This window comes from Lycorma delicatula, chromosome 3, assembly GCF_047948215.1.
Source record: "Lycorma delicatula isolate Av1 chromosome 3, ASM4794821v1, whole genome shotgun sequence".
Taxonomy (NCBI): domain Eukaryota; kingdom Metazoa; phylum Arthropoda; class Insecta; order Hemiptera; family Fulgoridae; genus Lycorma; species Lycorma delicatula.
In genome coordinates, this window is record NC_134457.1 from 26,530,618 (window position 1) to 26,556,932 (window position 26,315).

Sequence of the window (26,315 nt, forward strand, 5' to 3'; positions counted from 1 at the left end):
TAAATAGTTAAGTTTAATTTAATATATTGGAAATATTAAAACTATAAAACCATTAATATACAAAAGCATTTAAATAATTATAACAATAAAACAAACATATATTCTGCATAAAAACAGCAGAGTAGATAGATGATCAATAATGAAAATAATTATTTTTATGATTGTTTCAGAAGAAAATCTAAAACTGCTTTTCAATAAAAATCACAAATTAAAAGAATCAAAACTTGGAAAATATTTTATTTTTTAACCTTGCTTACATAAGTATATTTTGTCAAATCACCAACATTATAAAACATATCTCAGTCATCAGATACTGTTAGAGAATACAACTTAAAAAGAACATTATAAAATCAATAGCTCATTGTACGATTTGCGGCTTGTCTGTGGGAATTTTGGAAATGCAATTCTGTAGGATATGAAAAATGCTGGCCTGATTGTGATTCGAACCCGTGAGATTAGCACTCCACCATGGAGATTAGCATTTCATCCATGCTTAAGACTTAATAGCAAGGACTTCCATTCTCTCTCAGAGTTAAGTCTTCATTGCTCACAGTTTCCCCCCATAAATATTTATGTATTTTACTGCATTTAGTACAATTAGGAGGTTTTCTGATAGGTTGTATTTTTTCCCAACCTTTATACTCTTTCAATTCCTTTCTGTTTTGATCACAATATATACGTAACTGAAAATGTTCACTTTTAGTTATTTTATTAATTTTGCAAATAATATATTTATCAATTTTTTTTCTATACTTTCACAATCATGTAAAACAGCTTCATGTTGTAGTTAAAATTTCACTGTTATTAGAACAAGTTATATTTTGACTGGTTCAGATTAGAGAAATTTTGTTAAAAATGACTATGCTGTGGCTAACTTTAGTCCAACATAATCAATGTTTGTGTAGGGTAATTTAAACAATTTAAGAATATTTTTAAAATCTATAATTGTATATAATATTAACACTAAAAATGCAGAATTTAACAAAATTTACAAAGGAATAGTAATTCTTAAGGTTTGATTCACTTCTAACACAATAAACTGTGGAGAAGAAATAAAAGCTATTGCAATTTTCTTCTTTTAAAATTCTTTCTATGTTTTGGCATGCCTCCAATTTTCCTCTTAAACGGTCTATCTTTTCGTATTTTATTCATTACTTTCTTCTTAATAATTTTTTTTAACATTTTACGTTTCCCTTCAAAATTTCCAGTATCTACTTCAAAATCCTCTCTAGAGAAGAACTGATGAGCTTCTGTAAAAAATAAAAATTAATCACTTAAATAAAACTCATTGTAATACTAGTTAAATGTGGGATTACAATAACATACATTGCATGTGCACATGCACGTGCACATGCACGTGCACATGCACGTGCACACACACACACACACACACACACACACACACACACACACACACACACACACATGATTATGACAACAAAGAAAATTAAAAACTTCTGCACTGATAAATCAAAGATTATGTACTTTAGTAAACTTCTAAGAAAGTTGTTTAAATCTTTTTGTTTTAATTAAAATTTTGAACTCCTCAAAAATTGCTTCTTTTTCTTAACTGTTGTTACTTTTTACATTAAAAATATATTATTTAATTGGCTGAAAAATTGTATTCTTTAAGTCATTGTAATCTTAATAAAAATGTTTAAGATAAATTATTTGAGTAATGTGTCTACAATTAAATAATAATATTTTTTAAAAAAATGGTCTAAATATTAAAATAAAACAATATCTAATTATATGAATATTTGTGTATTTTTTTAATGAATATAGTACCTCTATGTTGCAATGAATTAGCTGCTAAACATATCGAGAGAGAGGTAAGATCAAATATAATATGACTTATTTTAAATTAACATATAGGCTAGCTGGTAACCACAGTGAATGGCATATATAAGCAGGATCTGGGTTCTGCTAAGATTTGAATTTATTTTTAACAATGATCTCATTTACATTTAATTGGTTATATGAAGTCAGTCTTCACTCAAAACACTCAAATTTTTAAAACAAATTCTTAAATAAAACTGCCTGCACTCACAGCATTATTATTAGAATACCAAAGAAAAAATTTAAATAAGATGTTCTATATGCTTAAACACTATAATATTTGGTTATGATAAATAAAACTACAAAAAGGTTACTTAATGAATCCACCACAGTCAAACAAAACCTTCTTCTTGTTTGGTTGTTTATTAAAATAATTTTTTTCACTGAAAACTTTTACTAACAGAATGTATTATTCTTTTTCTTTATTTTACAAAAATTTAATTACAAATATTAAAATTATGGAGTTTTATATATATATATATATATATATATATATATATATATATATACCATCTCTAACACACAGAAATATAATCTCTGTGGCTGCCAGCATTCAATTAGTTAAACTGTTTATTTTTTTAAATTGGCAATATTTTTCTAACATTTACAATCTATACTTTCACATATATATTTTCACATTACAATCTATAAAAGTTACTTTAACAATTTTACAGATATATTTGCAAATTCTAGATAATTTGTTATGCAAGGCTCAATGACTTCACTGTACCCTGACTTTGATCAGAAATAAGCCTCAAGATAACCTATAAAAGTTTTTATAATCTTGTTTGCCTAAAGTATTAACATCTTACACAACTACATGGATGGCAGCCTCTCAGATTAAAGATCTAATTTACAAAACTTCTCAATTTCTTAAGTCACAGATAAATGAGTAATACAGAATCTATTATTGGAAGGCATAGGTTCATTGCAGCATGATGTCAAGACTATACCAGACATGGTTGTTAAACGTTTTGATCCCTAACCCTTTTGTGTAACCTTTAATGTTATAACATAAAATAAAATGAGTAAAATATTAAGAACTTAAAATAAATAAGAAATTTCAATACAATTACCCAGTAATAACTAGACTAGTTAATAACAATTAACGCAATCAGAATTAATTTTCATTAGTCCAACTACGTCTACTATTAAAATATTTATAAATAAAAATAAATATGAATTACCTTTGAATCTAGGATCACTAATTTTATAGAAGAAATTTTCATGCCATAAACTGCCTGTTTTGATCACCTCTTTATGTTCATCTAATTTTGGCGTGTCTTGTTCAGCACTAAAATCACCTCCAAATCTATCATCAATGAAATTATTGTAAGGTGCATTCTTTTTCTTTGAATTAAGATTTGCATTTTTAAAACTATCTTTTTCTTCTTTTTTCTGTAAAGTCTGCTCTAAAATATAAGATACACTCAATTTATTAAAACCATCAAAGGAAAAAAATTTAATAAACATCATCTTTCAACAGACGGCATGATTTATTATTACTCAATATCTATTAAACAATCAAAGCATTACCATACTTGATTTTCACCAAAGAATTAAAGAATTCAAATTATAAAAATAATATATGTACCGATCACTTTCATACTAGTATTTCTATATATATTTAGTAAGTACATTTTTACTTTCCTGGATCTAGCTTCATTGTTGCTATAAAGGGATAGTAACCAGTAGAAGGAATATTCCAGTACAATGGAATGATAAAAAATTTTGAAGTTGGTTTTTTTGCAAACGTCACCGTTTCATGACTCCCTGAGTTCAAAAAAACAAAATAAAACTATAGAAATTTCCAGAAGATGTATATATGTATGTATGTTAATTTGTATTTTGAACTTCTCTGAACTGGCTGAACAAATATTATTTGAGAATGGCTTTTATGTAATTTCTGCCATTTTGAATTTGTGACTTTTTTTATAGTAGTCTTAGAAAACTGAGCTTTAGTACAATGAAAGTACTTTTTAATTTATTTAAAGTTTCAGTTTTTAAGTCAACTGGAATTACATATGGGAGGATATTCAACATTATTTCTAAACAATTTTCGCCTCTTATTTCAGAAACCTATTAACTAAAATAGTTGAAATTTGGTACAAATATTGCAGTATACATAAAACCCACTTTTAGCCAGATTTTCGACCACATCGGGCCAAGAGGCATCACATAACTATATATATATTTTTTTGTTTTATTTTCCCTACAAGATCAGGACATCAAAATAAACAAAAACGTTTATATGGACAAATCCTCTGTTTTGCTTCATTACCTGCCATTTAAAAAGATTTTTTCCCCTTGGTAGCAGCTATATGGAGTGTTCTGGAAAGGTGTCAGCCAAATTTAGGGTACTGATTCAGGGCATCAAAAATGCTCTTACTTGCTTCTTTTTCAATCTGTCCACCATTTAGTGTTTTTTCAAAAAAATTTATATCTAAAAACAGACTGAGATATAAACAAGTATCAAAAGAGCTGATTCAGCTGTCTGTCTTGGTTCCATCTGGGGCATCTTGCGGTAGGTAACAGGGTAACCACTTCTCTATTGGAACTTAATGGGTTAGCGACTAGAAAATGTACCTGTAAAATTATTGGAATCAAATCAGCTAAAGGTTTTCCAATTGGGTTGCAAAAAATGATAAACTAGTGCTGCTGGATAATGTCAGTCAGGCCTCTATTCCTAATCAAACCATTAAGGGCAACTGGGATGTATTTAATTTCAAAATGCATTTGATTTAAATTGATTGATATTACAATCTAATAGGTAAAATTGTAGAATTAAAACCACCTCTTTAACCTCACAATGCTGTTCCAATCCAGTATGGATGTATTATTTTTCACATTCATCATGGTAATGCTTGCACTGTGGAAAAATCGGGAAGCAACAAACCTTCCTGTATCTTGAAACCTTATTAATAATTGCATTTGATTTAGCTTGGGCTGCTAAATATCCAGACTATGGAGTACAATGACTATCCTTATTATTAATAAATTTCTCTCTTATTAATGATTTAAAATTATCTTATGGCTATGTGCAACCAATAAGAGTAGTCTGCTTACTAAATAAAAACATAAATATAAAAAAATTAAAAAATGATTAAAAGTAATCTGATATATTAAAACAAAGAACTATAAAAATAATGTACTCACACATATACATATATATATATTTTTTTTTTTTCTAAAATTGATCCTTTCAGGAATCATATTCCTCTGCACTATACAAATTATAGTGATCCGATCAATCCAAGTACAGAATTAATAAAATAAAATAGGATGACACCTATCTTATTCCATAATCCAAGCAAGAGCGCTATTGCGAGTACCTCACAAAATATATAGAGCTACTATGAATTATATATAAATCAACAAAACAAAAAATATATAAGACAGCAACTACGAAATATATACAGAGCAACTGGTGATGCGAGATACTCGCGTAATATATATATATATATATATATTATAATGCAGTACTGTCTTTGTATTGTAGTCTGATAGTCGTTTCTTTGTATGCAATAACATTTTTATAATGACTTTTGGTAGGTTTAAATACACACACAGAATAATGAAGAAAGGATATCTGCTACAACAAATAAAACCTTTTAGTGAATGGATTGCAATGAAAATCTCAGTGTCAGTAAACAGCATTTCCACGAGTTTTTGCTTATTACTTGAAAAAGTAAGATTTTTAAAGCTTGAAATACTTAAGCTGCTTTAATGGTGTCACCATAATTATATTTGTGAAATGAAGAAATACAAAATGAATGATGCTTCAACATTATCCAGGACATCCATAACAGTTAGATGATTGTCAACCAGATGTTAAAGTTGTCTATTTGCCTCCTAAAATAATTTCCGTGCTATAGTTTATTGTAAAGGTGTGGTAATGTCATTAAAAAAACATTACCTGGACTGCTCATTCAAGAAAGCAATCAAACAAGAAATGAAAAAATTTTTATCAACATTTAAAGAATTCGGAAACAACATTTATGATATCACAGAAAAAAAACCTGCTGCTGTGTCTAAAATAAAATTATTGAATGTGAACAACAATGTGTACCTATATTTTACTGTGAAATATCCCTTTATTTTTCAAAAATGAAATTGCAAAAGCCATTGTTGAGGACAATGAAGAAGTAGTAATAAACTACATTTTAGATCCAGAAAGCCAAATAAATCTATAACTGGATACTAAATAACCATAAGCTATTTGAATCATTCACAATAACTAAGAAATTAGTAGTTAAAAGAATAAGGCTCAAGAAGAAGGACCACATAATGATGAAAATGTGGAGCGAGAATCAGTTTTATGGAAAAGTCAATAGCTTGTTTCTAAACTCCAGATAAATTTTAATAACAGATTTGCTAGAGTTACACTAGTCATTTATTATGCCCTTATATGATGCAAAATATAAGAATGACTTATTAAAAGCTATAAAACAATAAAAAATAACCCACAAAACTTTGATTAAACAGTTTATTTTCTGGTAGAATATCAAAGAAACAAATAAATCATGAAGGAGCTCTAGTGCCAACAACATCCAAGAAATGAGCTGAGTAAACATAAAATATGAAAAATCTAAAATAAGACATTTTAAATAAATTATATATATTTAAGCCAAAATGTTCAGGATTTTTCTTTTTTTAAAGAATAAATTAAATTTTTAGAATCTAATTGCACTTGAATTTGATGTTTCAAACATTACCAGTCCTCTATAAATTTTTTATTTAGAACCTTTTGACATACAAAAGCAATAAGCTGGTAATTCATTTTTTCAATCCACAGTTACATGAAGGTGATCAGGAAGAAGGTTATCACTTTCTGCTGAATTACTTGCACAGCTGCAGATGTGATACTGAACACATTAAACTAAGTTTGGAAAGAAATATATTGCAGGTGGAATAACATTTAAATTAACATTCTAATTTAACAGTTACGATGATCTTATTTAACCAAAATGACATCATAACTGATACTCTAATTATTTTGAAAATAAAAATCTATATGTTTTCAAACTTTACTTTTTGTAAATTTATTTCATTTATGATTGTACAGATTGCAAACAATTTAAATAATAATATAAATTTCAAAATTAAATTAATAAATAAGAGCAAGGTTAACTTTATTACTCAGTCTACTTGCCTGTTTTTCCTGTGTTCTTAATAGAGTCTAATATTTTCTTTTACACTAATATCTATGTGGTTTTTGTTGAACATACATATTTAAATGTGTACAAGCCAAATCAAGGCTAATCTGTTAAAAACAGAACTATTTCTGTTTATCTGAATTTGTTTATTAACAAAGGGAAGTTAAAAGATAGATGACAACCTACCAGATAGGAAGGGGTTATGAAAAAACAAAAAATAATTTTAAAATCACTTAGGCAATTTATAATCAGTAATGAACTATTATTAATTAATATTTACCTGCAGATGAATTGAATAATTCTGTAAAACTGAATGTGGTCTTTTCAGCTGATTTAAATGTTTTTTTTAATTCATCAGCAACTTCATAATATGTTTCATTTGAAACACTTGGTTTGTTCACACATTCTTGTTCCTTTACCTCTTCTTTCTGCTTGTTTTTTGATTTTTTACTTTTTTTTTGCTTCACATCTTCTTCATTTTTATCATTTGATGAAGGTTTAACAATAAATTTCTCATGTTCAGGAACTGAGGGATCATAACGAACGCCTGTTGCTGAAGTAACATGTTTACTGCTGACAAAAAAAAATAAATAAATTTTTGATTTATTATTTTAATATTTAGTTTAAAAACTATACCACAATCAAAAAAGGATAAACTACTTTATAGTCCAATAAATCCAAAACTACACTTCTGAAAAACAATCTCAACAGATATAAGGATTGATGAAAAAGTCAGCGTAGATTTCTGAATTGGATTATAACGGAGTAGAAATCTTGGACTGATGTCAGCCACTAGACACTTTGAATGATGGCTACTTAGAAAACAGGTTCCATGGATAAGCTTACAGGCCAAGTCACCAACTCACACATCCTACTAAGACAGTAGATTTATCATGCTGTCTATTGACTTCAGAGCCTAGCAAGGTGGCTGACCAAAATATATATATCAACTAATGGAGTAGACCAAGAGGACAATCAAACCACAGAGTTTTACAAGTTCCTTGAGAAATCACAGTAGTCTTGTGTAGGGCTTATCTTTGAGTCAGAAATATAATTTACTTACATCAAAAATTAATTTAAACGTCAGGAAAACATTTTTGAAAGTATATGTTTGAAGTGTGGCTTTATATGGAAGTGAAACTTGGACAATTTGAGTACCTGAGAAGAAAAAATTAGAACTTTTGAAATGTGGTGCTATAGGAGAATGTTAAAAATCAAATGGGTGGATAAGTGAAAAATGAAGAGATGTTGCAACAAATTGTTGAAGACAGAAGCATTTGGAAAAATATAGTTAAAAAAAGAGACAGACTTATATGCTGCATATTAAGACATCCTGGAATAGTCGCTTTGATGTTAGAGGACAGTTAGATGGGAAAAATTGTGTAGGCAGGCAATATCTGGAATATGTAAAACAAATTGTTATCGATATAAGATGTAGGGGATATACCAGAATGAAACAACTGGCACTAGATAGGGAATCTTGTGCCAGTATCAAACCAATCAAATGACTGAAGAAAAAAAAGAAAATAAGATTTTAGGATAACTTACAAAAAAAAACCAGATAAAAGAAAGGTAAAAATAGGAATAATTACAAACAAGGTATAGGTTATTACATGTACTGTGTGCTATTACAAGCAACACACCAAGAGGATTTCATTGGTCAGAACACAGGAAGTTGAAGCCAATAAGAATACTGAAGATTTAAAGGCCATTTTCTACATTGAAGATGAAGATAATTAAAATGAAGAGTAAAGATGTAGTCTAATACCTAAAATCAATAAAAATGCAATATGAAAAGAGGAGAAGAATACAACATTAAGAGAAATAAGAAAGAGAAAAGTAGTTGGAAGTAATAAGAGTTAGATAAAAAAAAAAGGTAAACCTAAAATGGTTTTTCAAATTTTAATACCAAGTGTAAATGAATAATTGTGAACTCTCTTTTTAAAAATCATAAATTATACACAAGAATGGGGGCAATACAAAGGAGAAGAAATTGCAGATTTGATAGGCAGAAATACGGTGTACGGTGAGGCATACAGGTTTATCAAGCAATCTAAACAAGTTATATTCCACAATTACAAAAATTTTTGTTAGTGGTCTTGAGCAAAAAAGATGAGTGATATTACATTGAGAGATCAATTGGTAAGGTTTCTCATTATCATACAAGTACAGATAAATTCTTGAAAGATATCCACACCAATTAAAGCTGTTGCTGGTAGTTAGTATTATTATTATATATATTATTATTTTTTTAACAAACAGTGATGTAATTTTATATCATTTCAAAGTTCATTTAAAATTTTTTCATATTTCATCAGCCTAGTTAGTTTTTTTATACCATTTCATATTTCATTCTTACTTTTTTAGTGCATTTTATTTTTGGTATTACTGTTTTATTTTGGTTTGGTTTTTTTTTGCGTTATTTATTTTGTGAGAAATTATAAATTTATCAGTGAAATAACATCAAAAGAATTCAAAATTGGTTTTATAGAAATATACTGGATCATCCATGCCTATGGAGAACCACTAATCCTGATTGTAAAATAGAAATTTAAAAATTAACTCATACAAAGAATTGATTGTAGCAATTGATATTTTCCTGATGCTCAAAAAAGTTTTTTTTAGTGAAAACTTCAGATTCTGTCTACAACCAATTGAAAGAATTTAAAAAAAAAGAAGATATAAAAAGAAGTGGTTATATGTATCTGAGCTGTGGTACTTCAATATGCTAATGTTTACAACCGATGGTGCTACATCCTGTCCTAGTCTCGAGACAGAAAAAGGGTACTGTTAAGAAGAAATGTCATAGTACCAACTTTTTATTTATAACATTTTTCTTGTTTTAAAGAGAACTTTAATATGATATACCACTCAAAGATGATACTGTTTAAAATATTAGAGTTACAACACCTGGGTCACCCAACAAAAAGGGATTGAAATTCTATTTCTTTCAATCCTATTTTTTGCTTGAGAGCACTAACAAAGATTTTTTTAACTGTAGCAGATAAATTGTTTAGATCGCTTGACAAACTGTTAAGATTTACATGATCCTGGAGTTAATAATGCTGACAATTCAGAAATGTCAGCTGAATTAGATTCAGCCGGTTTCCCAATTTATTGTCTGTCTGTGCATGTCTTAAATATGTAAAAATAAATTGGCCAGATATACTGCTTATAAAGATTTATCTGGATGATTTATCTTTATCAATAAATTGATGCAATTTAACATTCTGAATTTATCACGTGTACCTAAAATGAAACTGTGAAAAAACATGAACATAGAAGTAAAAAGTATTTAAAAATGGAGAGTTAGTTATTTTGAATTTGTAGATTTCAGTTCAACTTTTATTTTGTAGTAAGTTATTAGAAAATGTTAAAATATATTCAGTATTGTTGAAAAAGTTGAAAATTGATGGAAGATCTGTACGACACTTACGAACAACATGCAAAGCAAACGTAAGGACATCATGATGAGAGCCAGTCATCAGCGGAAGGAGAAGAGAAATGGCAAAGTGTAAGAGATGTTGGAGAGGCCTGATGAATTTCCTGGGCTAGCTGAAGATAAAATGAATTTGTTTTTTTGAAAAAAAAAAAAAACAGATAAAAATAACATACTTACAGTTTTTGTTTTTTCTGTTGACCAGAGAATTCTGTGCCAACAATGCTTTGTAATATTTCTAATTGTTTTTTAACTTCGTCATTTATTGTTTCCTCTTTCTCATCAAAATCTTCCAACCTCTCAATATCTTGTTTTTCATTATCATTTTTTTCTTCATCACTCTCATAAAATTTTTCATCCATATAAAACCTTGAATCATTACCAAATCTAGACTGCAATTCAAAAAGCTAAAAAAAAGAAAATAAAAAAAAGAAAAACTCAAAATCGATCAATAAAAATGAAAACATTATAAACAAGAAAAATGAGAATGTACGAAGCACTGATTAATATTATTTGTTTTTATACCAATAAACTACTTTCTTTTTGTATATTTATAAATTCTTAAAATCACTGCCAAATAAACCAAACTTTTTACAATAAAATAAAAAAAATAAAAATTACATAAATACAGAGGATTAGCTATACAGATTGAGTATGGAAACCCCTCGTCAACTTTAAAACCATTCCAGACAGAATACTGTAAGAATAAGGTATCAGTCAACTTTAGCTGACAAGAAATAGAATTTCAATCCCTTTTTGTGGGTTGGTCTAGGTGTTGTATTTCAAATTTATTTCAAACAGTAACATCTTGTGTGATATATCATTTTAAAGTTCTCTTTAAGACAAGAAAAATGTTATAATTAAAAAGTTGGTATAATGTCTGGAACCAAAATGGTGACAACAGTTTAAAGTTTGGATTTTGAAAATTACTAAATTTAATATGTTCAAATAATAAAATTATACAAAAAGAAATTAAATTACATCTAATCTAATTAAAATTAATTTTAAAAGGTAAATTTTTATTTTAGAAGATAAAAAAAATTTATTTTTGTTCCTCTTTAATGAGTAAATAAATAAAAATATTGTCATGTAATCATGCTGATCATGATGGTTTCTTGCTATTGTTACAAAAATGAAGCTTACTTCATTGTTGTGTAATATTGCATTTAGTGTGTTTCATTACTACACTTTTAGTTTCTTAAGAGAATTTATTGTGATCGATTGGCTAATTGATTTTTTTTATTTTACCGTATTTGTAAACCACTTTCGTTAGTTATAATTTTTTTACCTTTTTGTAATTGTTTTTTTACTGAATTAATTTTTTCTATGCTACCTGTTAATATTACTATCAACATGTTACTTAATGAACAGAAGAGGGTCACACTTTTAATGATGAGGGGCTTTGGTGATAGGTTGTATAAGGAAGTTGTGAATTTTTCAATGCAACATTTAGTAATTGTAACTCTATTTCAAAAGGTACAATGCCAAAAACCATCAAATGATTTAAAGAAACAGAGAGCATTAATAGTGGAAAACCAGGGAGGCCTAAATCTACCATAAATAATAAATCGTTAAGAGATTATGCAAGAATTTACTGAGAATCCTCATTCCTCAACTCAAACAGCAGCACAAGAATATAATATTAGCCAAAGTTCAGCAATTTGAACATTAAGAATTGAAAATTTCAAACCCTTCAAAATTTGTCTGGTTCAAGAAATTAATGAAGATGACTACAATCAAACACTTGAGTTCTGAAAATATGATGAACAATATTTATGCAGATCCTAATTTATCAAACAACATAATCTTTAGGGATTAGGCCACATTTTTTTAAATGGCAATATAAATCACAATAATTGTCGACACTGGACTGACATTAATTCACACTGGTATCATGGTTTATACACAGTATCAAATCAAAGTAAATGTATAGGCAGGCATTGTTGGTGGACGATTGATACGGCTTATATTTATTGATGGAAATTTACACGCACTAAAATAAGAAATAATATGACAACATATCATTTTGATCCTATCATTTCAAACATTAAAATGTTGTCACCACTCTCTTTTTCTGTCTAGCCTCCAGAAGCACCGTAAGGTATTAACATCAGAGGATGAATGAGGATGATATGTATGAATGTAAATGAAGTTAGTCTTGTACAGTCTCAGGTAGACAACTCCTGTGATGTGTGGTTAATCGAAACGCAATCACCAAAGAACACCAGTATCCATGATCTAGTATTCAAATTTGTATAGAAGTGCCGTTACTAGGATTTGAACCTTAGAACAATCAACTTCGAAATCAGCTGATTTGCGATGACAAGTTTCCTACCAGACTGTTGGGTTAGTGACTTGTCACCACTGTATTACTTTCTATGGGGCTGCTTAGAAAGTATTGTTTATCATAATAAGACACAAGATTTCGATGTTTTACAAAATAGAATTTGAGGACCAGCAGAAAATATCACTAGGAATCATTGAATAATGCAGGATTATACTTTTGCAACTGACTTGAGACAATGTCAAACAACAGGAAGTCATTTTGAACATTTATTAAAATGAGATTTAAGTACATATGGAAATGTTATGCTCAATAATTTTTTTTTTTAAATAAATTTATTAAATAATATGCATTTAAACAAATTTTTATAAATTTATTTATTTGTGATTATAGTTCCTTAAATTAACAATGAATTTTTTCCAAAATCCAAACTTTATCTCATTGCAATTTTGAACACAGACATTATATCAACTTTTTATCTATACCATTTTTCTTGCCTTAAAAGAGACCTTTAAAATGATTTATCACATAATGGATGTCAAAAGGTAAAGTAGTCGACAGATATCTTATACTGAAAGTTACAGTATTCTATCAGGAATGGTTTTAAAGTTGTTAAGGAGTTTCCATACTTTTAACTTGCTCTGTACAACAGAAAGCAAATTAATGAAAACATAGGAAATTTCTTATTTCTTCTAACATTGTGGGTATGGACCACCAACCCAGCAACTGTTTTGTCTAGTGGCTTCATAGTAAGCCTTGTGACTGAACTGTTTATTAAATAAAGCCTGGCCCCCTAAATTACAAAATAACTGTTCTTTATGTCCTAAGAGTATTTGAGGATTTTTGTTTTGTGTTGTTTATCAGTTATGTTAAATTTTTCTCTGCAGTCAGTAATCCATCCTTAAAAACAGTAGAGGCTCTGAGGAAAAACTAGATAAATATTATCCTTGTAATGGGATATTAAAAAATTCAATCACATAAAAATTTGGATTATTTTCAAGTATCTTTTAAAAATAATAAAAAAAAGTTAAACTTTAATAAATATAATAATGATGATAGAATAAATTTAAACACACCAGCTTAAATGCACAAACTCAGGAGATAGAAAGATAGTATGAATAGATTACTTTCTAGCATACTAATCTTTGATTTATTAACATTCCATGTGAAATATCAACAGAACAGGGCCTAGTCATAGTTTTTCAAATTTTAATCCTAGTAGTTAAGGTTAACATTTAAAAACAAAGTTAAAATAAAATACATCCAGTTATCTAGATGATATTTTAGCCATTATTTGTTGATCAGTTCCACACGCAATACATATTGGCCTGGCAACAGTAATATACAGTCACTTCTCAAGCAAAGGATTCACCTGTCTCTACAGGTCTTCACTAAAGTTACACAATAGTTATCCTGGAGTAGTTGAGATATACTTATCATTTCTGAGGCCACCACAAAACAACTGATTCACTCAAAACAAGCTATGTAATTGTTTTCAGCCTCTTTCATAATTGCAAATACCGAATATCAAAGGAGTTTTTACATTTTTATTTATTTATATTTATTAGAAAACATTTGTATTTTTATAATAAAAAAGATAATGCATACGGTAAGAATGAGAAAAAAGTTTGAATATCACAAAAAATGTGCAAGTGTACATACTATATCATTCAATGTATTTGAAGTTCATATTTATTACCTTTTAGAAAAATATATATAGGTGAAATAATATTTATGAAGAAAGTTATTCTTTTTTAAACTAAGTGTAACAAAAACTCAATTTATCAGTTTACACAAGATATGATAACAGTATTTTGTAATTTAGGGGGCCAGGCTTTATTTAATAAACAGTTCAGTCACAAGGCTTACTATGAAGCCACTAGACAAAACAGTTGCTGGGTTGGTGGTCCACAGCAAGCCTTCCATTGGATCACAGGAAGGGTATGCTTTGGAGGTCATGTACCTTTAGCATGGACCTAGCAGATTAAACCTAAACCCAGAGAACTAAAAATTGGATCCGAACTGGCTTACTATGAAAAAACACTGGATAAAAAACAGACAAACCAGTCCATGGGTTGGCCCATAGCAAGCTCCCACTGGATCACAGGAAGGGTATACTTTACAGGTCATGTATCATAGGCATGGATCTAGCAGGTTAAACCTAAACCCACAGAACTAAAAATTGAGTGCGAACTGGGGTATGAGAAAACTCTAGCCTTGGAGAAAACAAAATATGAGACAAAATAATCCAACGGAAAGGTAAAGACCTCTTCTTCTCTATGATGGACAACTTAAAAGTTTGTTCATCCATACTTACACAACCCTATGTAAACTTAAGCAATTAAGAAAAAAGCTTGCTTATTCCTGGAATTGTGAACCATATGCAGGTTTGCAAGTCTGAATTACAAATTGTTCATTTAGAAACCCTCTAGTATATACACGTAGTAAGTTAGTAGATTACTTTGGTTTATTAAAATAAAAAAAAACTGAATAAAAAATATTGTATTTATAATAGTAAAATATTCAATAATTCTAGAGCTCAAGAAAGAATTTACAGTTTTTTTGTTCAGCTCAATTATTGAATAACTATGTTCCTATTTAAACACTATGTTCTATGTTTCTATTCATTAACTATGTTCTTAATTTAACACTGTATTTGTTATTTCAATAGCTATGCTAATAACTTACTTTTTTTCCTTTATCACCTTCAAACTGTTGTTTTACATCAAACGAATGCAATACTTCATTTTCATCACAAGAATCATCATTGAATAATTTGCTTTTCTTATCATAATGATTTACTTTTTCAGTTTTATGTAAATTATCAACACTTTTATCATAATCAGTATCATCATCATCATCATTAAAAACAATCTTTTTGTTCAAATTTCCAGAATCCTAGAGAAAAGATCATATAGATGTTTAATTACTTATAATAAAATTATTTCATACTCCCAAGATATTCATCTAATTAAAATTTAATAACGTACAACAACAAAATATCATACCTAAAACCTCAAAAATAATTTTCAGTTAAAACACTGCTGAGATTAAAATAATTATTTTAAAGTTTTCATTAGTAATTATTTAAATTTCTAATAATTATTTATTTCTAATTATTTTTTCACTATTTCTAATAAAAAAATCAAATCGGAAACAGCTTTGCAACAATGATTATACTGATCAACATAAAATTTGGAATTGAAAAGGGAGTAGGTGTTCTATATAGTATTTGATATGCTGAATCTGAATATGTATTCTGAAAAAAATCATCACATAACTTTCGTAAGTTACAATCCCTTAAATTTATTTGTTCAATATAATACAAATAAGTTAGTACATCTGTATGCGTTTGCTTATTGTTAATAATATTCTTAATAATGTTAAAACCTACTTCCCTAATATATTAAGAAAAAAAACCATATGCAGGTCTGAATCACAAATTGTTCAGTCAGAAACCCTCAAGTAAGTTAGCAAAAACTCTTGATTTAATAAAATTAAAAAAGCGGAATAAAAAAAGTATTTAATACTACTAACAAACAGTTTCAACTCAAACCTTAAAATAACATTAAGTCATGAAGTCAAACAAAACCAATGCTAGAAAATGGATATCGACAATTAGACTGCTTTGTATCTAATTCATAACTTATCAAAATATCTAAACATGATTTACAGAAAAGAGGAAAAATGTATTTAGGTTTTAAAAATGTATTAATACAAAAGAACAAAATTAGGAGTTCCAAAACAAGAGGGTTACGATAATTTAGAAAAGCGAGTAACGTTTTTTTGTTTTTAAGTCAATTTTTTTATGGTTTCGTTTGGTTTTTCAACAAAGATCGATATAAAACATTTTACAAGGTGTGTGAGAAAAGTAATAAGATTGGTAACACTGCAAGCGATCTGGCAACACTGTGTCCATTGGTCTGTGTTAGACCGGTTTGTTCATCCCTTCCATATGCTCAGTACGAGTTTCAACGCCATTCAGCCAACACATTATTTTTGACAGCACCATCAGTGAAGTTGTATTTTTGTTGTGCGGTACGAAAATGGAGCATCGGAATTTAGAGCAATGTTGTGCAATCAAGTTTTGTGTTAAACTTGGGGAATCCGCGAGTAAGTGTGGCCTTTGAAAAATTGAAACAGGCCTATGGGGAACATTGCTTATGAAGAGCACAAGTTTACTGCTGGCACAAATCATTTTTGGAAGGCCGAGAACACGTTGAAGATCAACCTCGCTCAGGGAGACCTTCAACTTCAAAATCTGATGAGTGAACAGCTAAATTTAAACACTTTCACCGTACATCAAATTTTACAGACGATTTGGACATGTAAAAGGTGCGAAATTGGTGCCGAAAAACCTCATAAAAGAACAGAAGGACAATCAAAGAAACGTGTACGTTGATCTGCTTGAGAGGGCTGACAATGACCAAGAATTCTTCAATCTTGTGATCACAGGTGATGAATCCTGGATATTTGAGTACGATCCTGAAACAAAGCAGCAAAGCAGTGTGGCACACTCCAGCATCTCCTCGACTAAAAAATGCTGAATGACCAAATCAAAGATCAAAACCATGCTGATTTGCTTTTTTGACAGTAGGGGTACTGTGCATAAAAAATTTGTTCCTCCAGGACAAACTGTCAACCAAGTATTTTACAAAGGTGTTCTTGAAAGGCTCAGGAAAAGAGTTATTCACGTGAGACCAGACATTGCAGACAAGAGGATGCTTCATCATGAGAATGCCCCGTGTCACATGACAATTTCGATCAGGGAATTTTTGATCTCAATATGTATTCCTGCGGTTCCTCAACCCCCCTATTCCCTGATTTGAGTCCTTGTGCCTTTTTCCTTTTCCCAAAATTGAAACATATCTTAAAAGGACGTCTTTTGGAACTATGGAGAACACTCAAGGCTGTGACCGACCAGTTGAAGCCTTCCAGCGCTGCTACCAGGAGTGGGAACAATGACTCCGTCGGTGTATAGCTTCCCAAGGGAACTACTTTGAAGGGGATAATATTGTTTGAAAAAAATAAAAACTTTGGTAAGTAAAAAGTCAGTCTCATTACTTTTCTCACACACCTCATATTTGATTTTTATTGACTTTAATTACATCAATCAATTTTTTCAGAAATAAATTTTGTCTCCAGTTTTTTGAGCTTTATAACAATTCTCTCAGATACAGTTCTGGAAACAATTTCTATTTTTCATGTGAGATATCATACAAAACCATAATTATTTTGCTCAATAATTGTGTTTGTTGAGTTTTAGTATAGAAAGAGCATGAATTTGTTTTTTTTTTTTTAAACAGCCCCAACAAGGCAACCAACTGGTCTTCACCACCAATCATAACATACATGGTCACCTCAAAGTATCATGGCAGCAGTCTCTGCCCTTCCTATCTGGCCTCTGTTCTAGAGGTTCACCCACTGAGGTCCCCCCGCATCATCGGAGCACGCCGACCTCCATTCTGGACAGCTGACATGTTTCTCCGCTAGGGAGCCACCCTTCCCATCTGTAACCTATTAGCTCCTGACTTCAATTTGCATGCCGGGAGCTCCCCTGTGACCTTCTCACACCTTGAGGGTCCTCCATACCATCATCAGGAAGCACAGACCCTCCCACTCTTGTGTGTGTGTGTGTGTGTGTGTGTGTGTGTGTGTGTGTGTGTGTGTGTGTGTGTGTGTGTGTGTGCGAACCAGTATACCCTAGACGTGGAGGCTACCTCCCTTGTACCAGACATCACCAAGTTTCATCCCTTCCTTTTTTCTTTCATCCTTGTCAGATAAGTTCCTCCCTTTTCACAGAGCGTGCTATCTAACATAGCAGTTACTGGCACGTTTTCCACATACAACTTAAGTAGCATCCCCTCTATACAAAAATACCATTTAAATATACAAAACTAAAAATATTAAGCCTGCTATACAACAGGTAGCACTGGATGGTGCGTCTAGCACATAATTATTAAATCCAGTTACAAAGCTCCACCAATCAGACTCCTAATTAACTATGAACTATTACAGTAGAACTAGAGGTGCAGATCTGGCAAGAATACAAGATGAAAGTAGAATCAAACCACTCCATGTCATTTTACAATACAAAATAATACATTAGTATAAATACAAGATTGAATTTCTTAAAACTACCACAGTAAATATAGAATGAATCTAAATGTACTTTACTGCACTATAAAGAAAACAACAGTTTTCTGTTTTCCTAAACAACACTTAAAAAAAAAAAAAAAAAAAAAACAATAAAAAAAACACTTTTTTTAATCAGGGTTTGCTACCTTGAATTATTTTTATGTCAAATTTGTAAAAAGCTTATAAAAATTAAAAATATATATCTTTTAGAAAATTTTTATGTAAAAAGAATTATAATTTAATCTTAAAAATAATACAACAGACCAAAAATTGTCTAAAATATACAAGAAAAAAATACTTATTTAACACAGCTAATTAATGTAATCTTACTTAAAAGTGGGAGAGGGCTTCCTGAATCTTATGGTGTTAATATAGATTGGGAGGGATAAAAAACCTTAAAATTTTACTTATTAAATTCAAAAATGCATCCTCATGCTGAATTTAAAAAAAATATTTTATTACTTAAAACAGTTCTTTTTAGATAAACATTAATATAACAACAGCCATAGAAAATGTACACGTAATTACTTACCACAGAAGATAGAGCCTTTTTAATAGTTTGTTTTCTTTGATCAATTGCTTTCTTCATTTCTTTAATAGATTTCAATCTTTTTTCATCAGCGTTTATAAAATTTCTTGAAAATTTACTCTCTGAACCATTATTTTTTTTATCTATATCTGAAAATTTGTTACTATCAAGAAAGTTAAATTTTTCTTTAGAACCAATAATTTTTTTAGGGAATACATTTTCATGTCTTTCATTAACTGTAGTTGAAAAATCAGAACTGTCATCAAATTTTGTAATTTTTCTTCCACTAAATTCATCACAGTCTTTCCAAACATTACTAAAATTTTCCAGTTTTGTTAGAATATTACTGTTACTTTTACTATTAAAATTAATTTTAGATAAAGTAGAAGTTTTAATATCTTCTATTTTTACTGACTCTTCATTATTTTCATATAAATCACCACTATTTGATTCAAAGCAACTATGTGGCATCTTAGTTGCATCATTTGTCTTTCCAGAAATGTTATCCTTAGCAGCTCTTCTTTCATTTTCTAATTTATTCAATATACTCTCTTTTGCAAATTCTACGGTTATTTCTTTTCCAAGCCACTTTTTTCTAGGTAATTTTTTTAGACCTGAAACAAAAATGACACACATCAGATTTTGGTCTTCTCATGTACTTTTAAGACACAGATAATTTTTTCTTTCAGAAACAAAATCTATTAAAATATTACCACACAAATAACTTATATCACATATTAAAAAACCAATTAACACATTAATTGAAAAACTATATTTCATTAACTACAATTTTTAATTTTGCTAGAAATGTACTTAACTTTCATACAGATCTTCAATAACCAGAAAATACACAGAAAATCGAATGAAATGATATGAAAATTAAAAAAAAAAGATAAAACTTTAATTTCTCTTTAAACAATGACATATGACAGCAATAATACCAAATCATTAATTGCTAGTTTCAAAAGGATCTTTGTTCACTGAAACAAGCAGTTTCAAAAATATTTTATTAAATATAATATGCTACGCTGAGAGAAAAAATAACCATCCTTCAAAACCTGATTAAAAATAGGCAGGTAAATTGTGGGCTAAAAAAAATTCATATGATAATTGTAGATAATTCACATTATTTTACTTAAAAGGATATAAAATAATCAAGATTGTTATTAACTACAATTTAATATTATTAATTACAATATAATTAGGATATTTAATTTTTCTAAACAAAGATTTAAAACTGCTGCCGAGAACTGTTTGATCTTAATTCTTTTATAAAGAAAAATAATTATCGAATGATTTTTGGAATATTCTCAGAGATTTTAGATTATAAAACAGAAGTAAAAAAGCAAAATATGCTGTTATCGCATTTTATTTCTCTGAATTCATTTCAGTAAAAATAAATATTTATAGAGAAATATAACTAAAATAACTATAAATGACTACTTTTAACTACTTCATTTCAATATCTAAGGAACTAGCAAAGAGAAGGCTAATATCATTATTTAGCTTAAGAAATCATAAACAAAATTATGTTAGCTCATAATAACATCAGTAAGATCAAGCAAAGTCTGTTCTGTGAAACCTGAAATACTAATTTTCAGATTTCCATTTTTCCAATATTTTTTATATAGAGATTAGATTAATGACACTCTTGAAGAGCTATCTATAAGAAACTGGACAAGAACAATGCCAAAACTCTAAAAACCAATGATACAATCTTGATTAGATTGGTTTTATATAATGGTATTCAGAAAAGGATTGTGTATGGTTAAATATAATATTTACACTTGCCAATTAACAGAGCTGTTCATAAATAGATTATGGCTGATGGTTGGTTCATGATTGCATAAGATAACTTCTCAACTAAGTATGCTTGTTGCCAATTATTATGCAGAATAATTTTAAGTAAAAACAGGATGATCACAATATTGGCACTTGATTTATAAAAATTATTAATAATGTGTTTTAATGTCAATAATATTAAATTTATAACATACATACATGCTGAAAGTGACTCTTGAGAACCTTGCAGATTTACAAAAGCAAACGTAGAAATTATCTCATTTTGATCCAAACCACTATAACGAAATTTAAGTTCAACGGATAATACTTCACCATATTTAGAAAAGCGACTTCTTATAACATCTTCATCAATTTCATGTGGCAGATTGCCAACAAAAAACCGTTTCTTTTCCATGCTAATCTATCTGTGAGTAACAAAGAAAAAAATATTCTGATAAGCAATACACATATACCGGGTGATACTACAGTGATAAGTATGGAAACAGTTTTATACTGTATACTGAGAAGTATCTGGAGTCAGAAAGAAATGGGTTTCTACATAGGTAAAAAAAATCTGCGTTATGGTGTGTTTTTAATTTTTATTTACTATATGAATCAAACTTAACTTTTTTAAATAGGAATGTAGACATATGACACATCATTCTGATTTAAAATTTTCAAGAAAAACAATGGTGAAACCTGTTTTTCTGTTATGCCTTTGTTATTGGGTTATTTTAAGCATTCAAAGTTGAATGCTTATGTTTTTCTTATTATTTTTGTTTGTCTTATAGTGTTAACAAAAAAAACGAGGTAAAACGCACTGCAAGAACAATTTTATTGCATTTTACATTCATCATGCATACAATAATGAACTTTAAACAGTGCTATAATATTGATAATAATAAACAATAACTAATAATTAACAACAAAACAACAATTTAAGTGGCTATATAAACTGATATTATTTACTTTACATATTACAATATTTATTTTACAATTTTAAATAAATGTTTTCGAAAATTACTGATGAAATAAATTTTGAAAGCATACCATTCAACAATAAACGTTCAAAATGCTTCACCTCTACAGCTTGGCAATGTGCTAAGCTCAAGTAATATCAGTTTATAAATTGTTGTATCATGTCTGGTGGTAGACAAGCAAATTTGTCAATTATTCTTTTCAATTCATCAATGTCTGCAGGATTTTTTTGTAAACATTATGTTTCAGGCATCCCTAAAAAAGTAATCCATAGAAGACAGGTTTGAGGACCTGGCAGGCCATTCTATGGCTCCTCTACGACCCATCCAGAGATTTGAAAATTGTTTGTTTAAAATTTCCCATGCCCTGACATAATAATGAGGTGGTTTCCCATCTTTCTGAAACTATTAGTATTATTTAATAATTCTTGTCCAACATTTTCCCGGATGTTTGGTAACATCCTATCAGCTTACAAGTTGCAGTAAACATCTCCTGCAGGATTGTCATCTAAAATAAAAGATCCTACAATACAATGACCAAAGATTCCCGCCCAAACATTCGCTTTTTGAGGGTACTAAGTATGAGATATTCATCTGGGATTATGATTGCTCCAATATCAACAGTTTTGCTTATTCACATGGCCATCTATTTAACTTAAAAAACACTTCATCAGTAAATATTAATGAATTACAAAAATTTGCGTCTTTATCTAATTTTTGCATTATAATATTACAATACTCAACTCAGCGATCTGAAAGTACTCGCACCAGATGTAGCTTTAAGGGTGAAATTTATTTGTTTTAAGAATTTTTAGAACTGACAAATAAGTTATGTCATGTTGGACAGCAGCTTTCTGAACTGATGAATGACGGTCTTCAACAAAGATCTGCATGCAATACATCTAATGACTTGGCATCAGTTGTGAAAGTTCTTGGTCTAGCAGTGCGAGGACAATTATTTACAGTATCAGCTTGAAACCCCTGTACTGTCTTGATCACAGTCAATTTACTTATTGGTTCTCTGTTTGGAAATCTATTATTAAATAAATAAATCCTCTTGTAAAGGCCAAACTCTGTCACCATACTCATACATCAACAGATTTGTTCTTTCAGTTTAACTTAAAAAAGGTATTGTTGTTTGAAGATTTAATACAACTAAATAAATGAATGAGGAAACTAATAATAAAACTTTCACCAAAAACAATAATAAAAAATTTGAACCACTAGGCCTACAACTTAATTTTTACTAGCACTCTCAAATTTTAGCATTACAAGTATGTTGAGGTAAAAAGGAGAAATGAGGGGTTAATAAAGTTGCATTATTTCAATGTAATACAAACTTTCTTTTTTCTGTTTAGCCTCCAGAACCACTGTAATATATATTATTTCAGAGGATGAGTGAGGATGATATTTATGAATGTAAATGAAATGTAGTCTACTCCTGACCACTCCAGAGATATGTGGTTAATTGTAATCCAACAAAGATCACTGCATTGTTGTAAATTAACACATGCTTTACTCAAATAAATTTGTAAAACATTTTTTAAGTAAGTATTTCCAGCTGATTAGTTTCATTTATGATAAGTAACAAATATCAGCTTATATTAACACTGGATGTTAATTTTTATTTAAAAAATAATATCGGTTGATATAGCTAGCTGTATTTTAATTATTAGTTATTGTTTATTATTATTAATATTATAGCACAGTTTAAAGTCAGTTATTGTATGTATTATGAATGTAAAATACAATAAAATTGTTCATGCAGAATGTTTTACCCTCTTTTATTGTGAACATGATTTTTTTCTGTCATTGCAACTTTAAATGCTTATAACTCGATAATGAACGCATTAGCAGAATGCGTTCACATTTAATCTTCATATTTAAATAAATTAAATTTGATTCAATATGGCAGACAAATACTAAAAACCCTCCATAATGCAGATGTTTTTTTAACAATGTAGAACTCCATTCCTTTCTGCCTCCCAAATACCTCTTAGATATGCAGTATAAAGCTGTTTCCATACTTAAATATCACCATGTATATATATATATATATATTTGATACATACGGGCATATATACACACATACATTTTATATATATCAAGAACCACTCAATAACAAAATTTTAACTTGTCCATATACATATTTCATTACCCTTAATTATTTTGATCAGAAAAAACACTAAGAATACTAAACATTAACTCACTTCAGCAACCATAAAAAAAAAGAATGATATGCAGCTAGTATGAGATTTGCAACAAAAACCAGCAAAGCATATTGCCTCTGAGCACATAGCATTACATCACTATATTCAGGTTCTGTTTTAAAAGTTAGATTTCTTTATGGCAGACCTATTTGAGTTAATACTATAATCAGTATAGACTGTAGAATCCAGTTTATAGAGCATGAACATCTTTTAATGATATATTCCTTTCTAAGATTGGCAGATCATTTTTTAAAAATCTTTGTATAATGGTATCAAAACTTGAATTTTATCAGTAACTGTTCTGCTTTGTGTAAAGGAATACAATTACATACTGCATTAAGCTGTTTTTTGCTTTGTAGACAAAGGACCTCATAATATCTAACAGGTGTTTTTATTTAGTAACAGAAAACTTGAATATGGATAGTCTTCAAATACACTAAAATCAGCTTCTATACCAATAAATTTAAGCAGCTTTGATTTAAAATAAAAAAGAACAATCAATATTAAAGATTGTAATATTGTTTTTAAAAAAGTATATTTTGTTTTCCTGATACAATGAAAAATTTGGAAGTTGTCTGTAAAGGTAAATCTAAAACTGGACAGTAAGTAATTGACTAAAAATATATGTAGTGAACAGTCTAATTATTAAAAAAGAAGTAATTTGCCTACCGTAAAATAATAAAATTCTGTATGAAGAAAAACTTAAAACTAAGTAGATACTGCCAGTTTATGACATAAGCTAAATATTTGAGGTTTTATTATTTAAAAGATATTGACTTAATGTTTTTAACAAATATATACCTTTAAAGTAAGAACTTAACCAGCAAAGGTACGGTATGTTGTGGTGCAAGCTGAACTTGAACTTTTGTACATTAGGTTAGGAACCAAATTATTTGGCAACTTCAACATAGAAATTATATTTTTTATACTAGAAAATAACACTGTTAAATTATTAAATAAAGCACATATACTGTACCCTTAATTCATTATCATACCATATTATTTATAATTCGAGCAATCTACCACGTGCAAGTAAACCACATTCATAGTACGTAACAAATATGTATTTCAAATTCATTCCGCAATGTAACAACTTAGTAAAATGTTTACTGTCACAGTAATGAATAGACAACACTCACTTTAATAAATACTAACTTACATAATCATAATATTTTCAGTGCATTTAAACTAACCTAAGCGCATTCTTAGTGTTGCACACAGTCTATCTGAACTACTCTCAATGTACATTTTGAAAAAGTAATCTAAAGGTCGTACGGTTAATTTTTAAGACTGATTTTTAACTAAAAATATATGTTTATCAGATGCCCTTTTAACATTTAATACATTATACTTTAGAAGACCACTTTGGGTAACATAATTTATTTAAAATTGTAAAGTTTTGAAACGACTGCTTTTTCAAAAATATATGTTTTATTACCGAGCATCGCTGTCAAAGAAATAGGAAAAATATCGTAGTTGATCCTCATTTGCTAATAACTCAAGACTAAATAGCATTGATGGTTACGAATATAATGTGAGCCCTTAAGGGTTCTGCGAGCTCTGTCAGACCACGTGCCGTATTTCCATCCTCTCACACAAGGTGATCATAAGCAAGGGCTGATCACTTTCATTCCTTGTTTATGACGACAAATCTGAAGAGTTCATCACAGTTGTCACCATGGTAGACTAAAGACGATTCTCCTGCCCTTCTCACATCGCCATTGTTTGTGAAATAAGATTTAATAGCGTTCATCACCTATGTCTTTTGCAGCTGCTGATCAAGATTTAACACGAATTCTGTACTCCAGCTCAACAGACGCACAAATCAACATTGTTTGTTTCTAATGCGGGTGTGGAGTTGATTCCTTTCAGAGTATTTTCAACTTGAGGAACAACCAGATTCAAAAAGAATCATGTCGGTCAAGATACATAGCACCAGTTTAATTATCTATCTTGTATGC

At 29.2% G+C, this 26,315-nt stretch overlaps 1 protein-coding gene across 6 annotated transcripts; it reads right to left on the reverse strand.

The window, feature by feature from the left end:
• Positions 1–927: 927 nt before the first annotated feature.
• Positions 928–25,627, reverse strand: LOC142321481 (putative RNA-binding protein CG14230). Of its 6 annotated transcripts, none has more exons than XM_075359592.1 (8): positions 25,548–25,627; positions 21,387–21,592; positions 19,389–19,999; positions 15,407–15,616; positions 10,615–10,841; positions 7,276–7,568; positions 3,027–3,251; positions 928–1,250 (listed from the first exon to the last, which is right to left on the reverse strand). In XM_075359592.1, the coding sequence occupies exons 2-8, from the start codon at positions 21,580–21,582 to the stop codon at positions 1,060–1,062; spliced, it is 1,953 nt and encodes a 650-aa protein (XP_075215707.1). In that variant the 5' UTR covers positions 21,583–21,592; positions 25,548–25,627; the 3' UTR covers positions 928–1,059. The 6 variants fall into 6 exon arrangements, with proteins under 6 accessions (XP_075215707.1, XP_075215708.1, XP_075215703.1 ...); XM_075359593.1 differs by having other exon boundaries at positions 7,276–7,565; positions 25,350–25,577; XM_075359588.1 differs by having other exon boundaries at positions 25,350–25,577.
• Positions 25,628–26,315: the final 688 nt, after the last annotated feature.

Bases quoted from the DNA above. Each gene is read 5' to 3' on its own strand.
- LOC142321481 (XM_075359592.1), bottom strand. From the start codon at position 21,582: ATGGAAAAGAAACGGTTTTTTGTTGGCAATCTGCCACATGAAATTGAT. The intron at 20,000-21,386 runs GTATGTATGTTA...TTTTTGTTTCAG, and splicing joins TCAAGAGTCACTTTCAGCAT to GTCTAAAAAAATTACCTAGA. The intron at 15,617-19,388 runs GTAAGTAATTAC...TCTTTTCTCTAG, and splicing joins AAAAGGCTCTATCTTCTGTG to GATTCTGGAAATTTGAACAA.